The sequence below is a fragment of the Gadus macrocephalus genome, chromosome 5, assembly GCF_031168955.1.
Source record: "Gadus macrocephalus chromosome 5, ASM3116895v1".
In the NCBI taxonomy this organism is placed as follows: domain Eukaryota; kingdom Metazoa; phylum Chordata; class Actinopteri; order Gadiformes; family Gadidae; genus Gadus; species Gadus macrocephalus.
This window is the reverse complement of record NC_082386.1, coordinates 14,852,409-14,865,736: the sequence shown is the minus strand read 5'-3', so window position 1 is coordinate 14,865,736 and position 13,328 is coordinate 14,852,409. Positions and strand designations below refer to the sequence as shown.

Genomic DNA, 13,328 nt, shown 5'->3' with positions numbered 1-13,328 from the left:
ATATATACGGTAATCCCCCTAAAGAACATTTTTTAAGTGGTATCAAGCAGTTACATTGGGTATAACAATGCAAATTTTACAAAGCCTTAGATCCATTAAAAAATATATCCTAGGTCAAACCATTATATCAAATACTATCAATCATCTAAATAGAAATCAATTAAATGTATGTTTGAGAGAAAGCAGTAATTTCCAATAATATTAATAATAATTTAAAAGGAAATGGGATTCAGTCACTCATTTAAACATTTCTCTACAAAGTTCAGAATTGGCCCCACCTGCTTTTAAGGGTCCTCCTCTTTTTCTCCACCATATAAACACCATACAATGAATGGTCGGTTTATTCATTTTTTGTGGACTTTCGTAAATGAACACTTATTTTTATACATTTATTAGATGTGGGCAGTGTTTAAAGATTTATTGGTTGCACATTTGAAGCCCTACATTTTGTGAGACCATTATTGTGGCGTATACCCAATACCCAATGATGATGATTAGGACACTTCTCAGGGTTTCAGTGCTGGTGGCGGCTGCTTATCTTGCAGGTAGGTTATTGTCACACATGTTGCTTTGAAGAATGTCTTTTCACCCATTATGTGTTGTCACAGTCGTGACCTTGACTGTTAGTGCCAAGTATTATGCTAGTTAGCTATTAGTATTTTTATATTCAATGTAGGAGCTGCATAACAAATGTTTGTTTTTAAAGTCTTTGAGAGAATGACACAAGTTTACAAATATAAGTCAAGTTTACTGATACTTTACATGTATAGTTACATTTATTTTCCAATTTTCACTTATATAGTAGCATAATATTTACATTATCATAACCCATTGTTGTGTTTCTAGTTATTCATTGTTCTTGCAATAACTTGTTCTTACTATAATTGTAATTTGACTTTATCAGGGATAATAATAAGGAAATTATTATTATGTGGGTTGTGCTGTTTTCAAGTAAAAAAAAAGTTACATCAAAAATAATTTATATTAGAAGTGCCACTTTTAGATGCTGATGATATCGTCCAATCGAAAATTCCGCGAGATGCATTAGGAATATACCAGAAGGTTGGGGTTTCATTATTTTGATGCTTTTCTTTTTTGCAAATCCGAATATTAGTGTCATAAACAACATTGTTGGAGATATGCTTTTAATGAATAACCTACTACTGTTATTTTTCGGTTTCAGATTGAATATGATATCCCAGCCGGTCCTGAACCTGCCTCTTTACCCCCACCGAACTCAGGTACATGTTTTAATACAAGATTACAATTATTTAAACAATTCAAATTTACTGAGGCCAACGCTGTAACCAACCAAAGTCACAGGGATGGGTGTGCTATAGCACACTTTATTGTGTCTGATGGCACAATAAACTTACTATAAAGACAAATGAGTGCATTCAGCAACCTGTGTTTCATCAGAGTTGTGTTTTTCACAACTGATCTATTGCAGAATTTTAAACTACCCATTTTAAAGGTTGAATCAGATCTTCATGCTACACTCTTTGCATAATGATGACTGTTCAATATTACTTTTAATCTCCAGTTGACTCTCTCAGACCGTCTGACATATCCCTGTTTTCTACTATGGGAATACCAATATTACAAAGGTATGCCTCCAAAATACTTAAGTCGACCAATTCATGTGTAATTTCATAAGTTGGGTGTTGTAAAGTAAGTGTTCATGTGCTTATAACTGAAGATCATTGTTAACATTTTCCCCTCCTAGGTCTACGGCGAACAGAATATTAAAAAAAGTGGCTGGTAGGTCTGAATTTTCTTCTTTATGGCCACCAATACGATACGTGTTTTTTTGTTATATATAACATCATTGATTTGGTACAGCAGGGGATTCACATGTCTATATATATAGTTGAAATTATGTTGTCTATGTGCGATTATGAAGATATTATTGATACATATTTTAAATGGTTGGCAATTGGTTTAATCATTAATAAGAGTGATTAATACGATTTTACAATAATATTTCACTATGATAGATATGTTATAATCTAAAATATGAATTCATTTTGATATCCATTTTGGTTAAACAAGTATATATCTGTTTCAAAATCTGTAACACTATGATCATCTCAGGGACCTTCCTCAATGGATAGTTGACCTTGTCTGTTGAAAACTTTTTTCTGTTGCAACGTGCGTCAACATTATAACCGATAAAGATAATTTGATGTGTGTTTTTTATCTTTGTGAATCAGGCAAGGCCATAAACATAGGTCAACAATAGATAGTCCCAACGACAAGGGAAAGGAAGAATAACTATCATAAAAAGCATAATCACTTATTTTAATATCATGCCATATGCTATCACATTATCAGCATGTCTTTTCAATTAACTTGATTTCAAGAGATGTTCAATATGGATAGGGGATGGATAATTATCTCTTTATCTCGTCTGTAGAGATGTCTGTCTTCAATGCTGACGTCTTCTCCTTGCCCTTGGATCTGGAATTAGATAATGGGTAACACACACACACACACACACACACACACACACACACACACACACACACACACACACACACACACACACACACACACACACACACACACTCACACGTTTTTCTTTTTATTCTGATGCAGGAATCTGTTGGAGGAGGCTGACCATGTTTCGCAATCTCTTTCCCAGCATCAGGTTCGACTGAATCCTTCGTACCAATTACAAAAACTACATTCTGACAATCCTATCTAAAATCTTTGGAGATTTAAAGATTTATCCTCTCATTCATAAAACTAAGCCATTAAAACTTACAATTGTATATGATAGAACTTATGATAAATGTTTGACCGGAAAATGTAAAACACAGGGATGTTATTGAGATTCAACTCTGATTGATCTTCTATGCCCTTGCAGGCTACAGACTGGAAGTTTGTGTTGCTTTTTGTTCCGGCTGATTCTCAGTGGTCCCGCACACAGCAGGTGAGATTCCATGCAGTCATGCCGGCTGCTTTTTCTAGTTTCAAACCAACACACAAACAAACAATGAAAAGGTCAAGCGAATGAGAGACGGAGTAAGCAAGAAATGGACTGTTTTAAAATATCTATAAACTGCAGCCGTTCCAGTTTCGATCTCTTGACATGAAACCATTGCAAATTAAACCACACTAAAAAGTTTCTTCCCTTTTGTACAATAGGCAGCCATGGAACCTGAAACTATGGTGAGAGAGGTGGAGGCAGCTCTGAAGATATTGAAGAAAAAGGTATTACAGATGAAGAGCCTGAAGCAGTGATTTTATTAATTGTCAATGAATGCTCACTACTTGTAAGTTATAATAATTTAAGTTTGAATCTTGCAGCTGCATCGCACATTGGTTCATGCAGTCGTCTGGAGCGGGCCCATTGCATTGGAAAAGTGAGTGTTAATCGTTAAGCATATATTCCATAGAATATTATTTATGTTACAAAGTTTTAGGGTGCACTCACACTAGGCCATCTGGCCGTGGCCGTGGCCGTTTTAGCACCTAACCGTGCTCAAATCTGCCAGTGTGAGTGTGGCCAGAGAACAATGGGGCCATTTGAGCACGGTTAGGTGTGAAAACGGCCAACGGCCACGGCCAGATGGCCTAGTGTGAGTGCACCCTTATTCAACTATACATACATGTGGTGTGTGTTTCATCATATGTACAGCCACCAGCTTGCAACTGATATCAGCATGAAGCAACGAATCCGAAGAGCTTTAGATGTACAGACACTACAGGTACAATTGGATCCCATTTAAAAGACTGATTCCCCTGTCCTATCAATGTGTATTTTGCTTCATGATTCAACCATCCCTCCGTTTTCTAGGACTCTCTTCAGCGTGCCATGGAAAGATTTAGTGAGCGTGAAGACTTTGCCGTCCTGCTGCATCCAAAACCGATTATCTTGGGTCCAACCCTGGATTCAGTAAGAAGGGGACCTACATGAAGCGTCCTGATTCTGCTTAACATCTGTCCTCCCTGATTTGTTGCATGTGACCACGAGAGACACCTTTATATGTAACCAGTGCCTTGTTTTGTTTCTCCATAGGAAGAGTCCAACTTTGAAAACTTGAACCAACTAGCACTCCAGCTGCTGGAAAACATGGTACATTATGTACAAATACATTATTTATAAGTTTGGTACACAGCAATCTAAAGTACAATACACAGCGCTGTGTGATAACCCCACAAGGGTTTTGACCGCCGTTCTGTTCCTGGAACACAACGACGATGACGAAGCATAACGAATTGTCCTCCGCTAGAGATTAGATAAGAGTTTACTGATCAAGAGATTATCTGGGAAGGATTTTGAAATTAAATGACAGTTCGTTCACCAGCACAGATATCTATCTACATGAGGCAAACTGTATATTTTATCGGCACAATCTAGCCTAGCTGGGTAGCGTCGGCTGGGTCTGATAACGCAGGCTTTTTATCTCAACAATAAGGTTCTTAAATTACCAATTAGGTCCTCTTGCGTCCACAGTTTCATTGGACACTCACAGGTGAAGCGACGGTCAAGGATAAGGACATTGGCCGTACAGAGGTGAGAAGGGAGTTATTGAGGTTATGTAACACTGTTGCTTCTGTTATTCTTCTTTTGTCTATGTGAGCCTTCATCTTCAGAGTATAATAAAACGGAATATAGTATCACATTTCGCGTACAATTTCGGTGAAAATAATGCCATTGATTGTTTTCACCCTCTGTTTTTTGGTATCAGGCCCAATTTCTGCGCACACAAAATAATTCTCCCAGAGAAAGGACAGGAACAACAACAGCGTACAGCAACACTTCCCTGATTGACCCTGTAAGTCTCGGTGAGCCTCTACGATGAACTTACAGCTGCAGGGTTGGAACAGGCAATAATTAACGCACATTCCTGTTCATGCAGGTAATGGGAACAGAGATGATCTGTGTGGATCGTGATCCTTCCCCTACTACCCCTACCTCGGGTATGGATTGTATTTCTTACCCTCATGTCAATGATAATAATTGTAATAATTATAATACTAAACCCAACTCCATTGTTTCTTTTGCGTTTTCAGTTCATGCACTTAGACCAGGAGACGTCAAAGTAGTGGCAGCAGTTGGAGACTCACTCACGGTCAGTGCTCCTCCATTTGTGTGTGTGCTTCTGATGTGTGTGTGTTTGTTTATGTGTGTGTGTATGTGTGTGTCAGGGTGGAGTTTAAAGAAGAAGTCAAGCAAGAAGATGTGAAAATTATGTGATATTATCCACCAAATAGTGAGGTCCTTAGAAATTGCTATTGTATTGTTTATAGTCCTTGCTTATTATTATTAATTTGGCATCCACTGTTGATTTTTCTCTGCAGGCAGGTAATGGTGTCGGTGCCAAGACAGACAACCTTCTGCTAGTGGCAAATGAATACAGAGGTCTGTCATGGAGGTGAGAAAGCATACAGCAAACGTGCGTGCTTAACCGTTTGGGAGCACTCAACAATGGATGAAGCGAGGGGTTTTCCTCAGTTTTATTCACAGTCAATATTGACTTATAGTTTGAGTATTTTCTTCTCTTCAGTATCGGTGGCGATGCCAATCTTGCCAATGTGACCACCCTGCCAAGTGAGTATTTCACTGTAACTTTATTTATTTAGTTATAATTGTTACTATTCTAATTGTTCCTTTTCTTCATTTGTATTATAGGCATATTACTGTACAACCACAAGGTTCAGATTACGACAAACGGGACCTTTCAATGTTCATATTATCTGCGACATATCTAAATAAAATATTCAAGACAACAGAAGCTCAGATATAATTAATTGACCTTAAAGTAGTCTTTAATCGTCAAATTATATGATTACTCTGTATTTGATAGATATAATATGGTTTAACTACTACAATAAAATAGTGACAGTTGACTTATCTCGTGAATAAATGCCCCCGCTATCTGGTTCAGTTGCACTTGGTAGATAGTGACCCCCAATTTGACACTTCACTGCATTATCTACTATTCACCTATCAACAGGTATCACGATGACCTGAAAAGGTCACCATGTCCACTGCACACATTCATTACTATGGGAAATTTGAAGTGGCTTGTCATCTTCCATTTCACTTTTGAACCTTTGTCCAGACATCATGAAGGAGTTTAACTCAGATCTGACTGGCTGGGCTGTGGGGATCGGTGAAGAGAACGATCCTCAAGCCTTCTTGAACCAAGCCGTACCAGGGGCCAAGAGTGGGTACGTTTTGCCCATGTGACCTACTTTTAAACCATTTTTACCATCTACCCCTTCGCTGTGGCCTATTTGAATTTATGTCTTGTGTTTCCAGCGATATGGTGAAACAGGTGCGCACTCTAGTGGACAAGATGAAGAATGACACGGTGAGCATATATGATTTGAATGATGTGAAATGTGATTTGAATAATGTGAAATGTGATTTGAATGAATTTAAATGCAGGCAGACACAAACACACATAAAAACACCCCCACACACACACTCACACACACACACACACACACACACACACACACACACACACACACACACACATACACATACAATTATGTAACATTGAACCTGAGTATAATCTTAAATTGAGTTGTTGTTATTACTTGCTTCCATCTTTGCAGCACACTGGGATTGTGTGGCAATAGTGAGAAAAGTGAATGACACACAAAAAACACAAATAGTCTTGTTGTCACAGAATTATTGTCTCAGCATGTTTCCTCAATCTCTAATGACATATCTTGGACAACTTTTTTAATGAAGTTCAGTAAATTTTTTATGTTGAACCTTCTAAATTTAGTAAAGCCAAAAACATCCTTACCATCTATATTCAGCGCATCGATTTCAAGAATGACTGGAAAGTGATCACCATGTTCATCGGGGGAAATGACATTTGTGACTTCTGCACAGACACAGTGAGTCAAAAGTTATTAACTCATTTTGGAGAAACAAATCTGTGTTTTTACAGTCACATGTGCCATGTGACTGTCCTGCCATCACCCTATCCGGTATCCATCAACACTAATGGCTCCTCCCTGCGTTTCACTGCTTTCCTCAAGGTCTTCTTCTCACCGGAGAATGTGGTGGGTCGTGTCCGCGAGGCTCTGGACCTCCTCCATAAAGAGGTAGACTTGCAAGACTCCCTTCAGTGTGGATTGCATCCCATGAGACCCAATTGCATTTTCGCTTCTTCCTCATTAAGCTGCTTGTGTTCCATGGCGATCCCCCATTCATAGCCGCCATTGCTGTCCTATCCCACCCCACAGGTTCCCCGGGCCATGGTGAATCTGGTGGAGCTAATGCACATCGTTCCTCTCCGCGAGCTGCACCTAGAAAAGAGCCTTAAGTGTCCCACCTTCTTTGTGAAGTACGTGACTATGCCGGGTACCTTGGTCCTCATTGTCCTCCTGTAGCACCAGTGTCTGTGCTTCAAATAGACGATGTGATTTATTTGTACCTCTACATGTCCTCTCCAGAATTATTTGCCCTTGCATTCTGACCCCTAACAAGGGAACAGCGGAACTCAAGAAGGTTGAAGATATGAACCGAGCATACCAGGTAAACCACCACGAAGTACAAAACATTTTCTGATTATTATTTTTGTTTCCCCAGCCAATACTGCGGGTTCAGTAAACAGATACAGACATAAGTCATTCAAAATATGAACATAAAGTATACAGCTGACTCACAGTCAAAGGTTTCTGGGTTCAAACCTCAACGTCTTCAATATGCCTGATACCTTCCTGTTCATTAATGTATTTCTTAGTGAAATGTGTTCTCAAAGTAAATCAAATAAGTTCCTGAATGATCAACGTTTGTCCATCCAGAACGGCATGAGGAGCCTTGTGGACTCCGGTCGCTATGACACCCATGAGAACTTCACTGTGGTGCTGCAACCTTTCTTTCGAGAGGTCATCATCCCCAGGCTAGAGGTAAAGACGGATATTACGGAATGACCAGGAACACTATGTGGTTAGAATTTAGACGTCCCCCTATTTGTCATCATCACTCTCGCTCACCATCTACCCCTGCATTCATTCTGAAGGACGGACGCCCCGATCGCTCCTATTTCTCCCCAGACTGTTTCCACCTGAGCCAGAAAGCTCATACGGTGATGGCTCTTGCACTTTGGAACAACATGGTATAGTACTCTTTAACAATATATATTCATAATAAGAGATGGCAAAACGTGTAGTTATTTCAAATCGAAAAAACTAAATAAATACTCCCATTGTCTTAGATTGAGTCCGTTGGCAACAAGACTTTTAGCCAAGACTTCACTGCTGGCGTTGATTTGAAGTGTCCTTCAAAGGTAATAACATCTGTCTATATGAACCACATACATACATATTCCTCCCGCGGGTTATATGAAACAATACAGAACATATCACCTGTTCAAACTCGCACACTGTCTTGATTGTTTGTTTGTTTTGTTTTGTTTTTGTTGTTTTTCCACAATGTCTTGTTTTTAACGATTTATGATGATTTTATGCTCTGTATGGTGACCTTGGGTGCCTTTAAATGAAATGTATTGTTATTATTATTATTATTATTATTATTATATTCCGCCATGGGTTGTTCTCCATGTTAGAGAGGATTATCTGTGTATTGTTTTGTCATGTCGTCCCATGGATGTTTAGTTAGATTTTTGTTTTTTATGATCATCAGGAAATGCCGTTCCTCAGGACGGCTCAGAACAGCGACTACGTCTACCCCAGCCCTCAGCCCAGTCCTCCTCCTGTTACGGTAGGCCTGCCTTTCTACCGTGATATTATTGAACATATAATATATTCCATTTGGTGGATTTAGCATGGGTAGCCTTAGTGGGAACCAAATGCCATGCTATCTAGCATTTTAGGTACAAAAGACCAAATTCCTGCCACATTTCTCTCCGTTGTCTCTCTTATAGGCTGGTAACTCACATTCTACTACTTCTGCTAATAAGCATCTTCTTCCTTTAGAACTGGGGCAGTGATTTCACCTGCACTAACACCGCTCCCTCGGACTCTGTGCCTGCTTCGGGTGAGAAGGCACCACTTCACCTCAGATATGACCTGTAGTGGCATTGAGGAGAAAGTACAGAGAGAGGGGGCTTCAATGGTGTTTATGTTTTGCAGTGCATAGGTTGCGACCTGGTGACATCAAAGTGGTGGGCGCCATGGGCGATTCGTTAACGGTAAATATAGAACTACGAATAAGAATATTCTGACATGTCTTGTATGTGTGTCTGGGAGGAGGGGGGGGGGGGGTAGTGTCCATGCGTGTGTGGGTGTGTCTTCGTATTTGTGTGCGTGTAAACGGAAGAATAACTTTTATTATTCTGCTGTTCCGTATGTATAAAAGATTTTTCCTCGCGGATTCCGATGTAACATGTTATCCGTGTGTGTGTGTGTGTGTGTGTGTGTTTGGATACAGACTGGTTTTGGGGCTAAGGCTAAGAACATTCTTGCGCTGTTTACTGAATACAGAGGTGTTTCGTGGAGGTGAGACTGAACAAAGTACAAATGCAATCAGAAGAAAAACATGACAATACATGTTATGATAATATGACAACATTATTGATTTTTTTCTGTCTTTTCATGAATTAGCATTGGAGGTGATAAAGCCCTTGAGACCGTCACAACATTACCCAGTGAGTCAAATTCTTTGCATGAATCCACAAGTCAACCGAAATACTCATCACCAGACGACAGACTTTCTTGCTTGATTCCATGAGTTGAATCCAACATGTGTGAGTCACTTATGCAGCAGTATCCCCCTGGTTTCTGTCTTTAGACATCCTCAGGAAGTTCAATGCCAACATTAAGGGGATGTCAAAGGGCCGGGGGAAAAGGCAGACGGGCTTCAACGTGGCTGAGAGAGGAGCTGTGGCATCGTGAGTGAATCTCATGTGACATATGATAGGACATGTCGTACGACTCATGTCATACATGTCCCATGTTAGCCCACTGTCATCACCTCCATATCGTCATAAGTTAAACATGACGCATCATCGTCAGAGCTTTCAATACGTGCTTCATGTTCACAGCGACTTCCCCGCGCAAGCCAGGCGGCTTATTGGAACCATGAGAAACAATACAGTAAGTGTCTCTCTCTCTCTCCCTCTCTCTCTCTCTCTCTCTCTCTCTCTCTCTCTCTCTCTCTGTCTCTCTCCAAACAGAAGAGACAGTAGAGTTTCTCTATCTAAATGCCCCCTCTCGTTCTCTATGTAAATGTGTGTGAAATTGTGTTGAAACAGGCTGTGGACTTTAAGAATGACTGGAAGCTGGTGACCCTCTTCATCGGAGGGAATGACCTGTGTTCTTACTGCAATGATAGAGTGAGCTCACCCTCCATCCATCATCATCTTAACCCACTCAACATCATTTAGGGAAGTTAGAAAACACGCTTTATATTGTATTCTGGGTTTCTTTTCTTTATTACTGTCCTCTGTAATTTTGCTTTTGTTCTTCCTACATTCATCTTCCAGTAATTCCAATATCACCCTACTCTGATATCACAGAATAGCAAAGTACTGCATCAATGTAAAATTAGCCATCTTAATGTGGTTGTGACCATATTTGCTATAGCCATTGCTGTTGCTAGAGTTTCATAAAAATATAGGATATATATATGCACTTCTGTTATGGAGGATGTTTGTGTTGTAGTTGATGTTAAAATAATTGTAAAGATGTGTGCAAATTTGTTTTCTGTTTGGAAAAACCACATAGGCGGCATATTCAACAAAGAACTACATTCATCATTTAAAGACGAGCTTGGACATCCTTTACAACGAGGTAGATTTTTTAAAATATTTATACAAGTATTTTTGCAAAAAGATTAAATATTAAACAGTATTGTGTGTAAAAAAACAATGCATCAAAATATTTCCTCCATTTCAGTAGAGGTGACATGACATTAGTCAAATTGAATAATAAATATGAATAATAAATATGAATATGATGAGGAATGGTGTAAAATGTTGCATTAACACACATTATCTTTGTAATCGTCTTTAGGTCCCCAGGCTACTGGTTAATGTGGTGGAAGTCCTAGAATTGAAGGCCCTTCGCAAAATAAAAAAGGACGCTTTTTGCAATTTCTTTCAAAAGTATGCTATTAATTAAGTTCAAGATCACTCAAAATATGGTTTTAAACTTTTCATTATGGCAAATATACATTCGATATTGGTTGTTGCTGTAGTTTTCCATTTCACTTTATTCTTTATTCTCTTTTTCTTGTCCGAGCACAGGCAGGTTTGTCGGTGCTTTTTGGAACCGAGCGACGATTCCCCCGAGCTCGCTGAAATTAAACGCATCAACCGGGATTATCAGGTACATTTTAGCAGGAGATCGATTGGTTGCTCTACCAGCTAGTGTTCTAACCAAGCGTGTAATGAACGAACATATATGTAATTACATCTCACTTTCAACCCAGTATCTGTCTTTACTGCTCTGTCCATAAAAGCACAAATAGTCTCTAAAATAGTCAAATAAATACATTAATACAAATGTTTTTTTTGTGGTTATAATATATATTTTAAATTTGGTTAATTATGTTCGATTATATCTTATTCTATAGTATTTTTTGTAAATACAGATATTTGTGTCTATCAAAATGGGTACACATCCCTTTTTTTGTGGTATAATATGATTTTCTGCTAGAATGCAATGTTTCATGGTCTAATAGTTTTGTGTTTGGTCGTCCTCCAAGAGAGAGACGGAGAACCTGGTATACGGAGGACACTACGATGGCAGGGAGGACTTCACCATCGTGGTGCAGCCCTTCTTCAGAAACACCATCCTTGCCTTGAACTCTGTATGACCTCAAGCACATCCAACACTCACACAGAGACACACACACACACACACACACACACACACACACACACACACACACACACTAACAACATTCATGCAATTGATGATGACGATGTGTCGTTTGCAGGAGGGGAAGCCGGACACAAGCTACATGACGGTGGATTGTTTCCACTTCAGCGAGAAGGGCCAGGCAGACATGGCCAGCGAACTGTGGAATAACATGGTACTGCTAGCAACTAACAGCTAACTGTATCAGACAGAATGTTGTCCTTTTCTTCTTCATAGCCTTCAACTGATTACGATTTAAGTGACAGTAACATTTGTTGATCTGTTTTCATAGTTTGAGCCTGTGGGCAAGAAGCAGACGTACAACAACTTCACAAGTACTAGGAACGTGGTCAAATGCCCTGCTGAGGTAAAAAAAATACAAAAACATAGACACATACATGTATGTATGCATTAATGCATACATACATGAACACACACAAACACACCCACACACACCTAACCGTAACCCATATATATATATATATATATATATGTATAGACATGCGTATGTATATACATACATACGTACAAACATATATTTTAAATTCTCATTTCCCATGACTATGACAATATATTACAGAGTCATACCATGAAAAATATTCTTTGTGTCCCACAGGAGCATCCTTACATCTTCACAAGAGTCAACAGCTATTCCATTCCAGCCACTACCCCAGGCCCCTCGTCCACACCCATGCCCAGCTCAGCCACCGCTGGATCTACGGCCACGCCCATCTACTCCACCTGCTCAGGCAGTGTGGCTGCCTGGGCCGCTGCTGTCCTGACCGTGGGGGGTCTTCTCACTGGCTGCACGCTCACTTGGCTCCTCCTCAGCTACTTACAGAGGAAGAACCATCAGAAGATAAAGATGTTGGAGTCTGTGATGAATGACACAAAGTTCTAAAGCACTGTCTGTGTGTGTGTGTGTGTGTGTGTGTGTGTGTGTGTGTGTGTGTGTGTGTGTGTGTGTGTGTGTGTGTGTGTGTGTGTGTGTGTGTGTGTGTGTGTGTGTGTGTGTGTGTGTGTGTGTTTGTTGGGGGGTTAACAGCAAAAGCCACTTAGCTGGGAAAGTTTCCTGAAACTATTCTGGTAAAAAAAATATTTGCCACGTAGAAAATGAATCTGCCAACTAGAAAATAAGAGAAATTAACTGGAAATATTTGCTAGGTAATTGCTGCTGAAGGCTGACACTAAATGACAAGTATGTAGTGAACATAAATGCTGTACATTTGCATTGTCATTTCCTCCTCTTGTTACCTCTGATGAGCAGCCTGTGCTCTATCATTGTAGTTGCCCAATTCTTATCTTTTCAAGCTCTGAGTGACATAGTCGTAGCCTTTTTTTTTTTTTCATAATGCACAAAATTTCCAATAAAGAATTTTGTATTTATTTTGTGTCTGTGGATATATACCATACATGTTCCTAGCCACCCTTGTCACTTATCACAGATTGTTACCTGAATATACAGTTACTCTATTGTGCAGGTAGCACACAAATTACTTTATTTTCCTGAAATATATGATTTGCCAGTA

At 39.4% G+C, this 13,328-nt stretch overlaps 1 protein-coding gene across 1 annotated transcript; it reads left to right on the top strand.

Moving 5' to 3' along the window:
* The first annotated feature begins 335 nt into the window (after positions 1-335).
* Positions 336-13,185, top strand: LOC132458147 (phospholipase B1, membrane-associated-like). Its single transcript, XM_060052682.1, has 43 exons — positions 336-545; positions 1,004-1,062; positions 1,184-1,241; positions 1,544-1,607; positions 1,727-1,761; positions 2,417-2,477; positions 2,599-2,650; positions 2,870-2,935; positions 3,151-3,216; positions 3,313-3,368; positions 3,644-3,713; positions 3,803-3,901; positions 4,025-4,081; positions 4,463-4,522; positions 4,698-4,784; positions 4,869-4,929; positions 5,023-5,081; positions 5,311-5,384; positions 5,517-5,560; positions 6,075-6,183; positions 6,275-6,326; positions 6,787-6,867; positions 7,012-7,077; positions 7,219-7,319; positions 7,429-7,510; positions 7,780-7,884; positions 7,998-8,093; positions 8,193-8,264; positions 8,621-8,698; positions 8,914-8,974; positions 9,070-9,128; positions 9,368-9,435; positions 9,541-9,584; positions 9,728-9,827; positions 9,981-10,032; positions 10,191-10,271; positions 10,663-10,728; positions 10,951-11,042; positions 11,184-11,265; positions 11,645-11,749; positions 11,879-11,974; positions 12,092-12,166; positions 12,416-13,185. The coding sequence occupies exons 1-43, from the start codon at positions 485-487 to the stop codon at positions 12,698-12,700; spliced, it is 3,297 nt and encodes a 1,098-aa protein (XP_059908665.1). The 5' UTR covers positions 336-484; the 3' UTR covers positions 12,701-13,185.
* Positions 13,186-13,328: the final 143 nt, after the last annotated feature.